The following is a 20268-nucleotide window of genomic DNA, read 5'->3' on the forward strand; positions in this document are numbered from 1 at the left end:
AAAACTGGGTATCTGGCTGTGCCTGGCTGATTTGGCCTAGTTTTTTCTTTTGCTACTTGAATTCAATGGCCCAGTGTACGTGATGCCCTGAAAGGAACACTCCACACTTCTCTAGGAAAAATTCTCCAAGGGCAGGGAACAGTTTATTAAGTCCTTTTCCACAAAAGCACAGTAATGTCACCAAACCCACTCAGTCATGCAGGAGATCTGCATCAAAGAAGAATAATAGAGACATAATATCCTTTGGGCTGAACAGAGAGCTGGGAGAGGATTGTGCATTTGGGGGTGAACGATACCATCAATGCTACCAACAGCAGCATTTTACATTTGGGCAACTTAATAGGAAATGAGGGCAGAGCTGACCAGCACTGAGAGAGATCAGCACACACAGCAGCAGCACACAGAGTGCCTGGTACCATGGAAAATACCCATTAAAAATATAACTGTCAGGTTTGGATACATCTTCCTGAAGCACTCATGACATGTACTTCAAAATAAGGAAGAAGTGCCTGAACTGGTGCTGTATTTCAAACCAACATTCAGGGTTTGATTTTATATTCCACTTCCATTTTAAAATCTATTTCCAGAACTGCTGCTTATTAAACCTGCCCTATTAAATCATTCCCCTATTAAATGCTGTATGAATTAGGTTTCCCAGTCTCTTTTTCATCCTCTTAACATCCTACACTCTAACACCCTGTACCTTTCTGTACAATAATTTCTGCTCTTAAACAGGAGAATGTCACATATCTGAAAAAGAAATAAGTGGTGAGTTTATGCTCTCTGCATTCCTTGATCTCATTATATATACAATGTCCTAAGGCAAGAGTTTGCCAGCTTAGATTTTCACTTGCTCTATCCCTTTGTGTTCCCATCACTGTTACTGATTGTTAGCATTTGTTTTTATTTTTCTCTTGAGATTTTAATTTTCTTTTGCCTAAGTCACTGATTAAATAACCTAAATTCTTCAGAGGGAAATTTAAAATTTCCTGCTTTTATATAAAAACCAGAATGATTCAGTACCTGTGCTGGATCATCATTAGGTGGATAACATTCATTTTGCTGAAGGTCTCTGTTAGCTCGGTCAGAAAAATGACTTCCCTTCCCCCTCTCTGAGCTCCAAGAAGCTGGGTAAGGAAAAGGTGAGGAATCTTTCCATACTCATAAGCAGAGCCTGTGAATATCAGCAGTGGCTGCACCACAGCCCCAGGGTATCACCAAGCCATGCTGGGCTGCTTTTAGTGGCAGTAATGAAAAACAGGGAAAGGGCTCTGCATATGGTGGGCTCTCTAATGTAGAGTACATGTGAGCTACCAAAAATCTTCTGCCAGAGACCTGTCTTGCAGAAAAATGAAGAAATATAAGCAGCTTCTTATTTACAATGAGCCATTTCAAAACAATAGCCTGGGTAACCATCTCCTCTGAAATCAGTCCATGCTAGAAACTAACCAACCTTCAACTGGAATCAGAACTCACAACAGGGAGAGGTCCTAGAGATTTCATCAGCTGAGGATTCAGGGGGACTCATGAGATACCCTTACAGCCACCACTCCCAGACACATTCAGTGCTTGAAGAACACAGTTAAAAATAATAATTGCATAAATAGCAGAAAAAGTGCAGACATCACAGGTCCAGCAGAAATCAGGCCAGCTGTGATGCCATCTCACCTATCCAACAGGACACAGGTCATGCTGTTCTGAACACCTGGGAATGGCTAATGTCCCTAGAGAGGATATTGTTAGGTACAAAGCTGAGAACTTCAGTGATTGGGGAAACAGAAAAAACAAAGTACAACTTTGGTTCTGTAAAAAAAAAATCCCAAAAAAGCCCCAAAAAAACCAAACCAAACCCCAGAAACTGTTACCTTCGACCAAGCATAAGACACATCTCTAACTACCAGTAAGAGAGCACAAACTGTATTTAAAAACACACCACAAAAGTGTGGGTTTTTTTTTTTTATTCAGAAAATAAAAAGCCATTTAAGCAGGTGGTTAGATGCTGAGAGGAACAGCCTTGTTTTCACCACATTCTAAGCTGGAAGTACTCCTAAAATGCAACAGTCAGCATTATTAATGCTCTTAAACTCCCTGGATTGACTGGAGTGTGGACAATGTCCCAGTGCTGCATGAACTGAGGAATAACCCCAAATCCTGGCAGAGGTGCTGGCAATTATGGGCCTGTCTGAGAGCCATTGATTTTATAAAGCAGTTTGATCTCAACAGAGGTGAGAAATCTCTTCTTTCCCAACCTGCCCCTTCCCTAGGGAAGTTCTGCAGGGCAGGCCCCTCCACAGGGCTGTGCTGCATTTCTAAGCAGGAAAATGAGACAATCACAGGCCCTGCAGTCACCTCTTGACACAGGAAGAAAGTCCAGCCTTGATTTCATCAGGGAGAAAGAAAATGGGACTGGAGAGAAGTATCATACAGGAATGTCCATCTATACATTCTGCCTGTCACTACATTTTATGTCATTACAGCCTCATCTTAAATAACATTTACAAAGATGAAGAGTCAAGCCTTTTACAGTAATGGGCCAAATGACAAGGAAAACCCAACATTCTTCAATAGTTCCTTTAACAGAACAAGAACAAACTTCTGCCTGTGTTGCAGGAAGATGTTTCATGGGCTATCTATTTTTCTGAACTGAAGAACCACCAGAGAAACACAGACTTTGGTGTCTTAGGAAGTTTCAAGTAGGAGGAAAAAAATATTTAAAAAAATCACAAAAATCTGAACAAATTACTTTTCTCTGAGGACAGCAGTCCTGTATGGTAACAATCAGAGGCTCAGGTCAAGTTTCTTTTGTGATACTTAAGATTTAAGGCTGATTTCCCCAGAGGATGAAATAAGTGGGGATAAAAATGAAAGGTGAAATGGGTAGAAAAGGGATGGAAGATGATTAACAGAAACCATCAGGGATCTCAGTGCTGCCTGGCCTATCCACAGCTTGTGCTGTGGCCTCTGACACGAGATTTGCAGGCAGAGACTGCAGCAAATGAAGCTGCTTAGTTATTCAGCCCCCCTCCAGACAATCAGGTAGTGGAAGTAGCATTAATGAGGCAGCTTTTAACTAAGGAGGATGCAGGGGGAGAGACCAACCAATACAGTACATAAATATGTTAATGTACTTATTGAGGTAATTTTTTCTGTAGCCTGTATGCGGCTGCAAAAATGATTCAATTCATTTTATGCAAGAGAAGTGCATTCATCTCCCTTAATTAGGGAGAGAGTAGGACTGGTACTAGGATTAAAAATAAAAGTATGGTTGATTTTGAAGTCCTCTATGTACCCCATTCTGGCAAGATCTGATAAAATACTTCCTCCAACACTGCTTCTGACTCATGGGAATATTTGTGAAGTACATGACTGGAAATTCAATAGAATGGCCTGTACTACTTTCTTGCTCTGGCAAGAACAGATCTGCAGATATAAGTAAGAACACAAATATAAGTCTACATATAAGTATTTTCATTAAAATATCCCTGGGATTCCCTTCAACTCAACATCAGACAATTATTCACAGCTCTAGAACAATGGAGCACAAATGGGCCTCCTCAAAGGCCCATTATAAAATGCACTACATGAAAATCAAGAATATTCTTTTTACTTACTGGGTTTTTTTTAAGGGTGTTACCTGCAGTAACACTTACTCTCAGCTTTAGTTATTTCACATTCCTCATCTTTCATCTGCTGCATTTTTCATTTGTTCTCAGAGGAAAAATAAAAAATGAAGATTAAGCAATGCAGTTACATTGCAAAACTCCTCTGAAATAACAGAAGTGCTGTCTGCAGTGATGATAAATCCCAATATGTTACCATGCAAAACACCAAATGTGAGTTTCCAAAAAGCCTGATCCCAGGTGAGTGTGACACTTCTCCACTGCTGCTGCTGATGAGCCTGACAAGCAGCTCAAGATGTTTACAATTCCCTTGCAGACAGAAATCCAGACTAGACAGCGCTGCCTGTATCACAGTCTGGAAAACAGATACATTTGAAAGTTTGTAAACTGTGTGATTTGAATGACCTGAATCTTTTGTGTCTGTAAATTCTGTTCTAGCACAAGCATAAACTGACAGATCATCCTGCATGTGCTGGGAATAACAGCTTCAGTTTCTGTGTGCTTTGATGGCAGAACATGTCTGGAAACACCACTTTGAGCTACTCACTGCATGCTGCTTCTGATTCATCCGACCCGTCGGGACACTCTTCCTCCCCATCACATTTCCACCTGGCTGGGATGCAGTGCCCGTTGTCACATGTGAAATCTGACTCAGCACAAGTTTTCTTTGCTGCAAGAAAAGAAGAAAGAACTTGGCATGAATACAAACAGTGCAGAAGATCTCCACTGCACCCAACCCCGCCAAGGACAATATGGATTGCCCTGTGCTAAGAGGATTGATTTCACATTCAACATTGCTTCTTCATGACAGAGTCCCACATATCTCATAGATGGGTGTTTCTTCTCACTAGAACTCTTACTCCTCCATTATTTGATGAGGAATCACCCTTCCGTGTCTTTTTCCAGCCATTCAAAAAACAGGGATGTTCCTTTTCAAGAAAATTTTCTAAGGCTTTTACTATAAAAAGCTTCTGCCTTCATGGAACAGAAAGCATGCTGCATGATTTACAGACAGGCAAGACAAACAAGTATCACCTTTCCAGTACTATAATCTAAATAATAATGTTTCTATCTATGCCATCTATTCATGGCTTGTTAGTACATCTGTCACCACAGCAGATGATCATAAAGCACTCCTTCAAACACTAACATTCATTTCATTAAATGTCAACCACTCCACGCTCTTTGCTTTGCTTGCATTAATCTAGGGCTTGAAAAAGATGCAAGACATGAACTCAAGCAATTAATTGGTCTATTCCTCTGTGCCAGTGGTGCAGCACCATGTGCTCTGCAATTCCAGTCAGCATCTTCCCACTGCAGCAGAAAGAGAAAATTCCACTTCACTTGGGTCCCTTCAGGCTGAGGCCTCAGTGTTGATGTGACACCACTCACTCACTGCTTTAGCAGTGGTGACTTCAGTGGCTTTTCTGCTGAGTCCTGAGCAAGGGCTGGGGCTCAGTGTCACCACACTGAAGTGAAATGCTCTTTGGCTAACTGGGATCTACCTTTGGTAGCCATCAACTCACACAGGAAGTGCTGCCAGGGAGATTTGTCTCTTTCCCCTGCAAAGCTGCTCACAACCTAATAGGATCACAGGAAAATTCAGGTAATGAAGGACCTCAGGAGGTCACCAAGTCCAAGCTCCTGCTCAAGACTGGCTCAGCTCTGAGGTCAGACAGGCTGTTCTGTGCTTTATCCAGTCTGGTAGGAAAAAAACCCCAAGATGGAGCCAGCACAAGCTCCCTGGGCAACCTATTTCATGGCTTAGCTGCCCTCATCACAGTGAGACCTGGGCTTGCCAAGCCATTCTCTCTTACAAGTCATGTGTACACACATTGCTGCATCAATACTTCTTCCAGCAAACATTTTCAAAGCATTAAGCACAACAAATGAGCCTCTGGGGTTTGATCTTTTACTTTCCTTTCTTGTTTTCCTACATGAGCTGCTGTCAGGAAGGGAGTCATGTTAAATATCACTCATGTGCCCACACAGGAAACATGGAGCATTTCTGTGTGAGGTGCTGGAGAGACCTCCATGGCTGAAATAAAGCACTCATTTTCTAGCACACAAAACATGCAGCTTCCCTGAGCAGACACCCAGCAGGAAAACACTGCAAAGCAACACTAAGCAGCTGTACAATCTCTCAGGATGCACTTTTCAAAGAGAACATAACATTTACTCCCCTTCTGCTGCTAAATGAACCAGATTCTGGAGAATGGTGGGGGGGGGGAATGGATAATTTTCAATTTTCTCTTCAGCCATTCAGAAACATATTATGGACTAATATAGGACAGAAAAACCATTTCCATAAAAACCAAGAGTTTTACAAGACACCAGTCATACTAAGGATCATCCAAAGACATTGCACATCTGTTATCAGAGGGAAAAGACTTTCTCCTGAATAGCTCCTTTCAGAAATCCAAAGCTTGTGAAACTGGCTATTGCACATCACTGCTGGGGTATTTAAGGCAAGTTGTAATGAATCTGGTGTATTTAATGGCCAGAAATGCTGACACTGATAGGATACCCATGCATAGCTGAAGTGAGAGCACTCTCCTGCTGGCTGGGAAGCTCACTGGGTAAAATGTTACTATCTGCTCTTAGGGGAAGGTTGTGGCACCTACAAATGAAACTATCACAGCTCCATCCAGAAAGGAGAGACCAGTGTAATACTGGAGACATTAGAAACCTAATTTTTAAAATGTGCTCCCTCCCTTTGGCAGAATGAAGCTGGGCACAACCACTCAGCAGCAGTGGCTGAGTCCAGAAGTGTCACCATGTCCCCATGCCCTCCTGAAGGTCCAACAGTCCCGTGACAAAAATCAGCAGGATACAGAAGTGTTTGGTTTTTGTTTGAATCTAAATTGTCTAATCTCTTCAAGGAACAGGATTAAGAGAGGGGGAGCTCAAAACCTTTTCTATGATTCTTATATTTACTTCGGCTATTTAATTTTTTTCTTTTTGTTATTTATCTTTTAAATATTATCTTTTATTTGCAATTATCTTTTACTACTATTACTCTCCAGCATGGGATGAGAGCTCTGCAGACTGTCTCAATTCCAATAACTCCACTTTCTGTTGCAAACAGCAACCCAGATTATTCAAATGGCAAGAATACTGGAGCACTGTCTCATTTCTCACCTCTAATACAAGACTGGAACGACTTTATTTCCAACCAGATTTACCTTCTGGTGCTCAATCCTCATGTCTCTGGGATCACAATGCAGGCAGGGAGCAGTTAATTAAAATATCAGCTCTCTGCTTTTTCCTTCCTTTTTCTTTTTGAAGTCTGATAACCCTTTTTATTAATCTCCCATGTTATACACCTTCATTCTATCAATAATTCATTCAGACTCACACCATAAATTGCCAGTGGTGCATTAAAATGTAAAATAAATAAATACATCCCTTTTAGACAATGGGGAGGACACAGGTTCATTTTACAGTTTCACCTGGCTCAGAAATAGTCAAGCAAAATTAATTGTCCCCCTGAGATCCATTTCCTTTGCTGTAAGCAGCCCAGGCAGCTCTGCTCACGTCTCTTCCAGATGAACATAAACAAACAAGAGTGAGCAGTCCCAGCCTCCCTGAGCCTCTGCTCCTCGGGGGGCAAACGATCCCTGGAAGGAGAAGAGAGAGGCTCCCAAAGCCTTTCATCCCCTGCCCTGCTCGGCTGCACAGGGACACCAAACAGGCTGCCTGCCCCTCTCTGGACTCCTGCTCCATTTGCCTTCAGGTCCTGCTTTTCCTTTCCCACGTGTGCAGGTGGACAGATCTGTCACAGCTCCACCGGCTCCTGTGTGACCGTGGCTCAGCTCCCACAGGGAATGAGCCCTGCCTTGGGCAGCTCTCCAAAGGAGCCCTTAGTTAAAGTCAGCCATTCCTGCTTCTCTCCTCCCAGCAAGAAAGGCAAGGGAAGAGGGAAAGGTGGCTTCAATTTTACCCAGCAGTGACAGAAAAATACCCTAACATGCTGAATTTTAAATAAAACTGCAGCAAACCCAACATGGCCCCTCATTTTCCAAAATGTCCTTTTCCATTCCATTACTCACATCTCTCATCCTGAGCTGCAAGCAAGGATTCACGGGTCATCCCTGCAGTGAATTAAAAGCAGAGAACTCAGGGAAAGTAGTGTAGAACATGAACATTTACTGAGTGATTTCATAAAAAAGCAGTGACTGGGACATGTTTAATTAGACTGGAGGGAATAAATATACACTGAAAGGAACAAGCCTTGTACTGGCTAGGAGCAGGGACTGGATGACACAAATGTGACTTCCAACTTTCAAAAATACCTACTTCTGAAAGATCAAGCCCCTGACCCTTACCTGAACAAGGTACCGGAATCTAATGGAAAAGTTGAGGACTTGAATTTCTTTTTCCTCTTCTAATAAAAGCCAACATCCTCCCACTGCCCTCAGTCATTTCATTTAACCTCACTTAAATTTTGCCTCAGTTTTAGAGGCTTTACAAGGCAGGTACATCTTTCCAGTTACTGCTTATAAGACACCAAGCCCTCCATGATTCAATTTGCAATTCACACCTTGTTTATTCCTATTTTGCACATCTTTAATATTAAGCAATACTCAGCTCTAAAATAGTTTCATTTCTTGCTACTCCTGATTTCCCCAAACCAACAGCTGAAAAGCAGAATGAACACATTTCCTCTTTTATCAACAGTTCAATGAAGCAGGAATGTAAAAGCACAGAAAAAAGCATATTTTCTTACTACAACTTGCCTGTAAAGGACACTTTAAAATGAGGGTTTGTTTGTTTCTATGTGAGACAATGAACCCTACATAGTTCTAACATCTAAACACACGATTTTTAAACAAAGGGTTTTGTTCAAACTCTGGTTTGTGTATCCAGACAGAAAACCAGGCCAGTGAGAGCAGCCTTGAGTGTTAACCCACAAAGACCCTGCACACCCTGCCCTCTCCCCATTTTCTCCCCTCAGTAACTCTTGGCCAACCTCCACCAATTCTAAAAGATGGGAGAGATGTGGAAAATAAGTTTAATCCCAAGTTTCATAAAACTGGGAGCTGAATAGAGAACAGTCAAAGTCACAGCTCCAGAGAAGGAGATAGGGGCAGAAAGTGGCCACAGGGCTGATCTGCTCCTGCCAGTCAGACTCTGCATCTCATCCCAAGGTGGGTTTATGGCAGAGGGAAGGTGGCAATTAGGGATTAAAAACCCCAGACACTAAACTCATTGCAAACTGGTTTAATTTGTTCCACTACCCTCATTCCTTTACGTAGATCCTGCTCCTATTTTAATTTCTCCATCAACACCAGACTTCCCATCAAACTGTGTATCTGTTCTCATTTGCAGCCAATATTCAGTCTTCTAGCAGAAAACAGTTTCACCCAAGCTGCTGTAAAAATGTAACAAAATATAGTAAAAAACCATACAATGAAAGTTTTGCTGCGATCCTTCTGCAGCGATAAAATAGGATATGAAAATGGGGAGATGATGGTAGGCCAGAGATACTGAAATTCAGAAAACAGGGTTTCATTTCATGCTGGGGAACTTCAGTGGCAGCTTTGATCAGTGGTTTATCAGAGCCCCTGACAAGGCTCCATATGAGAAGAAGAGAAGCAGCATTGCAGGAGCTGAGGAGTTTAAACACAGCCCATCAGCAGCACTCTGCCCTGAGAGGTGCCAAGCACCTTGGTGGGTAATGGCACAGGGGGCAGCTCCTCCCAGAACAAAATACATCATTATTATGGGCCACTCTGCACCTCCTAAGGACCTCACCAATCCAGCCTCAGAGTGAGCCAAACATATCCCAGCTCTATCACTGGTTTGGCCCATGGGGTTTTCTGCTCCCCAGAGAAAGGCGAGGGCTGTGCTCAAGATGCAGCTCGAGAAAGCTTCTGGGCTACACAGAACTCAACAGCAAACAGTTGTTTTCAGTTTAGAACCTCAGTCAGCTCCTGAATCACAGCCACCAGGACACTGCAAATGCCACTCCCAAACAGACATTCCCAGAAACAGAAGAAAACAATTAACAAAAATTTAATTCAAAGTTATGCTCACGACAAACTTGATACATACTCCCAAACTCAGAAAACACTTGGAGCAGGAGACTGAGCCTTAACCACAGACTTTGACAGCATCCCTGCCCTTCAAAAAGAATCTGTGCTATTGATCCCCAATCCTTTGATCAGGTTTTATACCCCACGGATGTCTTAGCTGTCCTTAAGGTGATCTGAAAATCCCAACTTACATCTGCAGCCCGAGTCCTCCCAGCTGCTGCTGCTGATTTTGTAAAGGAGGAAATGTCCCAGGGAGCGTGGACAACCCGCCCTGGAGTGGTTTCCTGCTCCCAGCAGGTGCTGCATTCCCTGCTTCAGGCCTCCAAACACCTTGTGCTGGGAGCCTGACCCCTCACAGTACCTCTGCCAAATCCTTGGCATGGGAATCCCAGGAATGTGCTGGTTTGCAGCCATAAAATGGCAACACAGAAGATTCCAGAGTCGAAATATCAGGAAATCCAAGTGGATGTGGATCGCCAAGTCCTTTAATTTTCATACAACTAAGGACACCTTGAAGTAATGAAAGGGAATATTTAACCATTCTCTGAATCTGGCCACTTCTTTTGACGCTGCCATCTCAGCAGGCAACTACTTTTATAAAGCAAGATTAATCAGATCCCCTCAAAGAGCCAGTGCTTGGGCACAGACCATGGTCCCTTTGATACTCCACATGAAACACATTCTAAAGAAACTTCTCCCCAAGACCCCCTGAAACAGCCCCAGAAAACAATGCCCCATTGACAGAAGCCCAGTCAGAGGCTCTGGGGCTGCCTGAAGCTGCTGCTCAAGTAACCAAAACATGCAGCTGCAGAGCCTGAAGCCCCTCAGATCAATCAAATCAAACCAATGACATTAAGAAGAAGAGAGATGTCACCTGTGATTTTTCATTAGTATCAAAGGTATCCACTTTTGAGCATTTAAAATGGTAATATGTATAAGCCTCCTATTTAGAATTATTTAAATCTGCTTTCACGTTTAATATTGAATTTAATGTAAGGGAAATGGCAGAGCCTAACTGAAACCTATGGAAAGCAGAATGCTGAAACAACATACTGTTCTGATATATGAAATTAAAGGGACTTTAACTTACAAATACAGGCCCTTCTTCCTAAATTTACTCACATAAATCAAGTAAAACTGGACAATATTTTTCCTCAACCTGTCCTCAGGTTGCTGTTGTCATTTCAGCCTTTTAGAAGGGGCTGTATGCTCAAAGGTTGCTCTGTTTTTTACCAAATATATACATTGGTCTAATGACTTGTCCTTACAAACCATGTTTCACCAATAGGAAGAGCAGGATTTCTCTTCTTCCCAGAGGAGAAATCAAGGACAAAAGTCCACTTGGACTGGCATGCTCCTTGGAGGGCATCAGAGGTCTGTCAAACATACTTGTTTGCAATTCAGGACAACTTCTCCTTGCAAGTTTGAAGGCTTAGTTGGGGCTCTGGGGCTTTGTCCTAGGGAGCTTCGCAGCTGGGAACAGCCCAGGCAGAAATCTCAAGTGCTGCCTCACTCCCTTCAGAGGAACACGCCCCACACTCCTTCAGGCAAGGCTCCCTCCAACATCTGCTCCCTCCATTTTTTAAAAATACACTCATAAATCATAAGTCACTTTTTAAGCTGTACAAACCCAGGTTTTCTGACAATTTCCTCATTTTTATTCTCCAGGAACCTGCATCACCTCAATGTTCAAGTCTCTGTAATTTCAAAAACAAATACTCCCAGAAGAAAGCCAACCATCTTCCCCCTCACTGTATTTGGAAATTGGAAAATCATGTCCTTCAGCAGAGGAAGGGGAAGAAGGGACAGATTTTCCTACCAGCCTCTGAAATAGACTGCAGCTTTGCTCAGAAACAGGCTGACAGCCCTGGCCAGCCTGCAGTCACCTCTGGATGCTACCAATCAGCCTCACTGTTGTGTGACACTGCACAGCAGGTGTGAAAAGCCAGCCATCACTCAGTGTGTCAAAACATGCCACTGACAAAAACTCACCGAGGCCCTTCCTCATCCAGCAGCAACAGTGGCAAGAAGGCTGCCAAGGGCACAGACAAGGTTTGCCTCAGTAAATGGATTTTTTCTTACAACAAAGCTCATACCAGGTAGCACTGAATGGAAGGGCTATCAGAAAACTTGCTCTCCTTAAGAGATCTGAGAACTGGAAAATGCACAAGTCACGCTCTCCCTTACAGGTACACACAGGCATTAAATGACACACCAGAGCTTGTGCAGCAGAGCTGTGGCACAGCCAAGGGCCTGCCCAGGTCTCTCCTCCACATGTGATGCTGTGGTTGCCGTATCCTACACACAAGTTGAGATTTCCCCTATGCAGAAAAGAGCAGCCATTGCTCTGCTGTGGAAGCTGAACGTGCTTCCAGAACTCCATATTGCTGCAGTCATGACCTTTTCAAAGGATTTGGTATGCTCTGACTTTCCAGTTTGTTTCTAAATATTTCTTTGACTGAAGCACATCCATACTGACTTTTGCTGACAGAATTGCCAGCTTTGTCTGTCTCTTTGGGTTTTGTTTTGCCTTTTTTTAACAACCAAGACATTGTTGCAAGACAGAAGCTCTTGGGGTGGCAACTACGTGTATGTTATTTCACAATGAAGGATGTCCACAAATTCCTCAAGAGGCACTTAATATTATTCTGTCCTTCTATTTCTGGGAATTGAACCCTAGGGGCCACATTCTACACTGATGAAACATCTCCAAAGTCCATGAATAATCACTGGTCTCAGTGGTCTCTGTGCAAAATTGGTCTCAGATGTTTTTTGACACCCTATGATGTCTGTTTTCAGTACAGGTTTTATAACCCTCAGCCTAAGTCAAAGCTCCCAATGACTAAAGTCCCTGGTGCCCTGAGTCAAACCCCTAATGAAAAAACAGATTGAAAGCTATTTCTGAGAGCAAATACAGTAAGACAGAAAAGCAGAAGTGGTTGAGTTGATGGAGCAATTTTGGTTCCCACCTACTCATATGCCCATAGCTTATCAGACAGGTACCAGGGAAAGAGAACAGACATACTTTATGGATAAAATTCAGAAAATTAGAGAAATGAGGCTAAGGCATGTGAGCACAGACAAAGAAAAGACACAAAGACATGTGAATGCAGATCCTTCACTGAGTGAGATGTAAGGAAAACGCAGGCCTCCCTACACAGTCACTGCTCTCTGCTCTCTTTGATGTTTTTAAGTATGATTCCTTTTTCATAGATGGTGGTAGGAAAATCTCCAAGACCAGTGCAGAGGATAGTAAAGAATACCCCTGAAGCCTGATGTGCCACCTTTTCTTACCTGGCTCATGCTGTCACATTACAACATTACAACACTGGAGTCCACAGGCGCACAATTTACCTTTCACAGCTTGGACACAGCATTTAAGTTCTTGTTGCCTGAATTTAGTGTACACACTGTGAGGTTAAAGTGCACTAAAGGCACGGCACCTCCAGCAGAATTTCACACCAAGTTTGCACGCAGGAGATAAACCCAGGGGCCCTAAACCCTGCACAGAGCCAGGTACGATGAACTCCCTGTCACACTTTCACTGCAGCCGTGTGATCTGGGGTGCAAATCAGCATCAGGCATTTCTGGCAAGCCCCAGCCCCTGGCTGCACATTGGTCACTGCTCTGTAGGGTCTGCCCTGCCACAGCTGGGTGAGCTCTGTGGCTCAGCTCGCTCAGCTGACACGGGCTGTGAGAGCACAAAACATCTGCAGGGAAGCAGCAGCAATTTCAGCAGGCACCTTTGCCACTGAGAGCAGAGCAGCACTATTACACACTGGGGGTGCCAGAACTGCAGGCAAAGTCACTTCCTCTGCAAATCAGCCTTAAAAGCAGCGAGAGAAACAAACACCATGTAAACCCTCTTTTGCAGAACTTGGCCTGGGTCCAGGCTGCATACTGCTCCTCACAACTGTGTGGGAAAACAGTAACCTGATATTTACACCTGCCAGCTCTCTGTGTTTGTAAGCACAGTAAAACACACGTGCAGGACATTCCTATGCACGAGCTTTGTGTGTTTCCAAAAATGTGGCAATGACTAGCAGCACAAGTATCTCTGACCTGTCATGTAAATGATCCAGATCTAAGGACATGGTGGAAACCCAAGAGAAGCCAGTGCAAAGCTTCCAATTCCTAGGAAAACCAAAAAAAAAAAGGGAAAAAATAAAAAAAGCAAAGGCTTGTCAAGAGTCAGGATGAACAGTCTAAATCAGAGATTTGAAGACTCAATCCATGCAGTGGAAAATGATGCCTTGTGTGGGTAGGAAATAGAGAGAGGGGATACAAGAAGTGTAACAGACCTGGGATGCCTGAGGAGATATTGCTGGTTCAATGCACAAATCCATGTGGGTGGACAGTAGGGAAAAGCAATGAGGGTTTGTGCTCCCAATTAGGGAATTACATGGGCAACAACACACCTGAGCATTCTGTCTGGCAGCTGACTGCAGGGGGAATGAAGCTGTTATTTTGCTTGGTTCTGCTGCATTTATGCATTTTTTATTAGAAGCAGCATAGCATTTTATGTCAATTTATACATGGTCCAGTTGCTTAACGTTGGATCGATGTTTGATCTTTTTCTTCTGGTCCTACTTTAATCAATAAGTTGAGGGTAAAACATGCAAGAAATGCTCTCTACATTTAACAAAAAACCCCATGTACCATGGTTTACCTTCTGGGAGGCTAAAATATTACAATTAAAATACCCACTGTAGTGTCTTGGAAGAATGAAGAGTCAGTAACAATAAAAGGAACTGGGATTTTTCTAAAGACTTAAATCTAGTGTTTTCAGCTTCATTCCCTTTTCCCATTTACTTAGTTACTAACAAAATGATGGCACTTTTGAAGTAAAAATTTTTCCTAGAGTTATTTTAGAAAGTTCCCCTAGTCCTGAAGTATGTATCCTTCAAACACCAAAAACAGAAATGGAAAATGGAAAGTAACAATTGGAATGCCACAAAACCAAAAAATACACACAGAAACTCCTTATGCTGTAACAAACACTACTGAAAGCTTTCTTATATCATACCAATAGCTATAGTAGAAGAACTTAAAGTGAATTAACTGGGCAGAAACAATTGGGAATGTTCAAGATAGTAAAAAAAATAAATTAGAGTCTGGCTGTTAATGATCTTTAGACAGACCAGTGCCACAGATGTCCCTGTGCATGCACCTGTGAAGACACCTTTTCTATGGCTCTATAAAGACGACGCTCATTGTATCCAACGACTAATTGGCCAGAATCTTGCTTTTTAAGACCAGTGAATCAGAGCCCTGGGAATTGGGAGGGATCACACACAAAAGCATTTTCAAGCGTGTCTCCAAAGGCAGCATCGTTTCAGACTGAACAGCAGGTTCATCCTCTGATCCAAGTCTGTTGCGGCGGAACAGCGCCAAACAAATGTCTGTTAATATTCTGCCAGCAAGCACGAGCAGAGGGGCTCCTGCACTGCACTAAGGCAAGTGCTCAGGTTAAGAGTTGGGCATCGGTCACGCAGCTCCCCATTCAAGCACAAACCTCTTCACCCATCACCATGTGATGTCAAATGCTTTTGTGCATTGCAATATTAAATACTTGTACCCTGGGGATGGGAACTGAATAGGCACAACATGGAAATTATGATGCATGAAACCATAGCCTTTAACCTATTAACAAGTATGACCAAGATCACTTATTTGGAGCCCTCTCATCATCAAGGCGAGAAGACATCAACAGCGACTATGTCACACTGACAAGGCCTTCAATGGCAAATGTGGTTCAAAGGTCCACAGGAAACACAAAGCAGCTTTGTCTTTTGATGTAAAGAACAAAGCTACCATGTGGCACAGCATCACACATGCAATTAGTCAGGAAAGTTAATACAGTAGAAGCAGATGGTGGAACCATGTCAACATTTTTAGTGGGCACATTTCCCCTTACTCTCCAGTTGCTGTGATCCGAGGTCGGCGAAGCAGCAGGCAGATTGTTGGTAAAGCTGGACCCCACCAGGGACTGACAATCCCCTTTTATCTATCCATCTGAGGTACCCCTGTGCTCCCACTTCTACCAGCACAGCTCCATCTTTGACACCTCCTCTCCACCACATCCCCATGCCACAGGGTAGCACCATTAACGACCTCAGAGCACACTGAGAGAAAACGAGGCAGAGACAGTCAGTCCCTAACCCTGGTTGTGCTGGGAGACACCGACAGGAAAAGGCATTAAGAACTCCCCTTCAGTGGCCCTTACCCTGCTCATTCTGCTCATTTCTGCAGCTCAGTGTGTTACCAAATGCTACATGAATCACACGTACAGCACACGTCATTCCGCAGGATTTGACACGTCTGCAAAGAGCAACTGCTCCTTTCTCACTGCCAGCCCAAAAGCTTGGCTAACACAGGATGGAAATGAGAGGCTTCCTGGTCACCACCAATCACACTGCACACACAGAAAACCTAAAATCCAAACCACAAGGATCACACAAAGAAATGCAATACAGGAAGCGCTGTGGTTTGCATGGCTTTGAAGTTAACAACCCTCCACTGTCTTCAGACAAAGTCTCTCCCCTGCTATTGTCAACCAGTTTTGCCCAGTTCCCCAGCTCCACACATCATGGATTTCAACAGCACCCAGGTGAGGATGGCAGGAGCTTTCAGCTCTGCAAGCCATTTAATTAAAATGAAATGAACAACCAGCAGTTAGTCAAAGTGCTCGTATGCTCCAGCCACCACAGCTGCTGAATTCTGCAGCCCTCGGTCCAATCTGATTTCCTTTAAAGCTCCTGGCAACCCATTAATTAAAACACATTATTTACAGCTTCCAGGGGCTTGAAACCATGGGATGCACTTGATGGAATTTATGCAATTACGTACAGCCAGTCCTAGTGACAGGCTCCATTCTTGCTCCTGCCCTCCCCTGCTCCCACACTGGGCTCATCCACGCGGGGCTGTTTGGCCTGGGCTGCCACGCCGGGATCGGCTGCCATGGAAATGGGCAGGAGGCAACAAAGGACCTGTGAGTCTCACTGGAGATGGAGGAGTAGCAAGGCAATAGCACAGGAAGGCCAAGACAAAGAGAAACCAATTTGCCTGCTGAGTTTAAACACAAACAGCCCTCCCCCTTTGTGCAAGGAGATGTTGATGAATTGAGTTTTGCCCTGATTTAAGAAACCAAGCCCCTTCCAGCCAAATGCAACAAAGCCATGTGGATGGAGCATCCTGCCTTCGGCCCCATGCAGCATTCCATCCGTTAGTGCTCTGTGGGGACATGATCCCAAAGCAAACCCAGAGAAGGTGTAGTTTAATAAGCAATCCCTGTGTCACTGTACCACAGCACCAGCGGCAGACAAATTTCTCTGCTTTCAGAAGGAGTTTTTCCTTTTACTCCATTATTAAGCAATCACACTCATCAGCAATTCCCATGACTCTGCAAGAAAAAAGCATCTTAAAACATAACCTTACCAAGTATGACTGACAAGCATAATGAAGTATGTCTTTGAACTGATTCCCAAAGGTATTTGAGAAGGACTGAGAGCAGCCCTGTCAAGGATTTGGGGGTGCTGGTGGATGTGGGGCCAGACACGACCTGAAGATGTGCACTCACAGCCCAGAAACCAAACCTGTCTTGGGCTGCATCCAAAGGAGTGTGCACTTAGATACCAGTCTAAAAATTAAGAAATTTCTGCATAGTATATAAGATATAAGGAATAGAGAAGGATATAAGAAGATATATTTTTACATCATTGCAAAACACTGGTACAGGTTGCCCAGAGAGGTGGTGAATGCCCCATCCCTGCAAACATTCAAAGTCAGGTTGGACAGGAATCTGAGCAACCTAATCTGCTTGAAGACATCCTTGCCCATGGCAGGGGGTTGGACTAGATGACCTTTAAAGGTCTCTTTCAACCCAAACTATTCTGTGATTACTTGTGTTTTACGAGACTAAAGGGAACATAAATTTTTATGGAACTGTGAACTTTTTACTGCTTATGGAGTCCCACATGAACACTGCTGAAAGATCAAGTACCATAAGCCAAAGACATCCATAGACATAATTATCCCAATGATTATTACTTCCCCCCCCCACCCCATTTGGTTTCTTACTTTTTTTCCATGAGGCCAATGATTAATCTATGTAAAACCTATGGAAACCATCCAGAAATATAAAAAGGAGAAGACTATTAAAATAAGTCATGACCAAAGCCAATCTTTCTTCCAGCAATACAAAAGTGGATTTTGGCTTATTCTCCTGTGGTTCATTCACAAAAGGATGGAAAGCAAGAAGTGGAGAAAGCATTCCTTGCCCAATGTAGAAACAGCTCTGCAGATTTCAGTCTGTAATTCCAAATACCCAATGTGCACCATGCCCTCAGCTGGTGTGAGAAATTGCTTGTCTGCTCTGAAGTCACTGCAGCTACTCCAATTCAGATTAGCTCTAAAAGCCTCTTTCACCAAGATGTATTGCAGTAATGCACTGGTATTATTTAAGTTCAGATTTAAAATGTAGTACAGAAGATCTATTTTTTGCCGCAAAAAAACCCCAGAAACTCAGGACATTGTATCAACATTTGTCTCCTGATTAAGGCTTTTGTCACTGTCATTTTCATAAGAAGAGCTATGAATGGATTTATAGGAGATAGTGACCATGAAAATCTCTCTCAGATGACTGTTTTATTATGCTTTCCTGCTTTTCTCTACTGGGTCCCTGTAGGTGATAAAAATACCACTTCTTTCTCTCCAGGGCAGCCAGAATGAAATACCAGACACCTTTCAGCAATAAAAAAATTAGCAATATGACTTCAGACCATTCAAAACAGAAGTCTGTAAATGCCTGGCTACTAGAGTATGGAGTGCTAAACTTGCCATACTCCAGTAATTTTCTGGGTCCCCAGCATTAACATACACGAAAAACATTAATCTGTGTGTACAATTTTAAAGCAATAGGCTGGGTTTTTTAATTAACTTTTTTATCTTTTAAGTCTGTTACATCACAGATACTGGTAGTGCAACACATGACCTGTAGCCCCTGTTAATCAGTACCCTCCAGAAATCCAAAAGTAGCATCAGAACCGAAAACTGAGTTTCAGAGATAAGAATTCAGCCTCCAGCAGAAGGAACAGCATCCTCCAGCTCAGTCTGTCAGAAATGAAGGTACAAGTAGAGGAATAATTTTCATGTGTTCCTCTAAAGCCTTCAGCAGCACAGGTAAGACCCTATGAAGGCCCTGGCCACAAGGTAAAGTTGGAAAGTTTTGTCACTACCAAACATCACCCAACCTGGATTGGATCCCCAGGACTGGGATTGGTGAGCAATATCAGAATTAAACTTCCCCTCTGCAAATGGTTTCCAGTCACCTAAGTGTTACCAGGACAACTCCAGCACCCAGAATACAAATTACCTTTGGGGTAGCACCATCCACTCTGAGCACTTACCAACTCTGCATGCAAATTTAAATCACAACAATTTCACTGACAACTGTGTAAACAGCAGAAACTATTAAACTATCACAGGAGTCAATGGTGCTATAGTCAGGAAAAATGTTACTGCAGGCAGCAACAAAACCGAGCAAAAGGAGGAGGAGAGACACATTTAAAAGTTCAGCCTTGTAATTCATGAGTGCCAGGCAAGGGCTTCTCATTGCCTAGGAAACATCACTTTTTCTTTGACTTCTCCTTGTCCTGGATATCAACTATAAATTAGGCCTGATGTTGGGGCAAACTTTACATGTAAGAAAGCCAGGCAGCTTTGGGTGCCAAGAGACACCGGTTATAAACAACCCTGGAGCTGTGCATTGCAATTTCTTTATTGCCAACAGCTGCATTAAAAAAAAAAAAAAAAAAAAAAAAAAAAAGAAAAAAAGAGAAAGAAATATACCTTCTTTTGCCTTTGGCACTGATGTGTGAGGCATCTTTAAAACTCAGTTTCATTTAAAGAAATGCTCTGGATGTACAAATTGTTTTGAAAAAATGCTGATAAACTGAGCACAGCAATACTTATGTTACTGCCCTGAAAAATTACATCAGCAAATAGCTTCAGCAAGAGTAACTGTAAGTACACAGGCAACAGAACTAAGAATTTTAGATGTGTGACAAGCCCAGAGACTGAAACCTGAGAACACAGGAGGGGTGGGAAACACCGAAAGCTGCAGCCCCCATTAAAGCTGTGTAACATACAGTAGTATTTTATAATTTCATTTTTCTGAATATTTTTCACTGCAAAGTCCCAAACACTTTACAGCCAGGACAGTTAGAGCCAGTTCTTCAGGGGGAAACCAGTGGTGCCCTTGGTTTTACACTTCCATCAGGAGGTAAATTCACCTGGCAAGAGCCAGGAACATTCCAGCCAAACTCCTTCCTCCTCAGCTGTCCTACCTTCATGCAGACTGTAACAAAAAAAACCCACAACAAAACCCCCACAGCCCTGCATTTTGGGGGCAGCACCTTAAACTGGATCCCTTGAGAGCAAGCAGTGGGGCAATGAGAATGACAGAAAGTGAAATAAACCACTCAGCTACCAGAGCATTAACAGCCACTTAAGTTCTTATTTATGTCAGATAGATGAAAAATTAAAAATGTATTATTAGGCTCCATATTCCTCCAGCAAGACTCTTGAAACATCCTTGACAGGAGGTCTGG

General features: G+C 43.1%; 1 protein-coding gene across 2 annotated transcripts in view; it reads right to left on the reverse strand.

Annotated features, from left to right (window-relative positions):
- The window catches only part of LRP8 (LDL receptor related protein 8), a 170601-nt gene that overhangs the window by 61059 nt on the left and 89274 nt on the right, over positions 1-20268 (reverse strand). For both annotated transcript variants that reach the window (XM_036387586.2, XM_036387584.2), the window contains exon 3: positions 4168-4290. In XM_036387586.2, the coding sequence (XP_036243479.1) occupies positions 4168-4290 (123 nt within the window). The remainder of the gene's footprint in view (positions 1-4167; positions 4291-20268) is intronic.

Source organism: Molothrus ater, chromosome 9 (genome assembly GCF_012460135.2).
Source record: "Molothrus ater isolate BHLD 08-10-18 breed brown headed cowbird chromosome 9, BPBGC_Mater_1.1, whole genome shotgun sequence".
Taxonomy (NCBI): Eukaryota; Metazoa; Chordata; class Aves; order Passeriformes; family Icteridae; genus Molothrus; species Molothrus ater.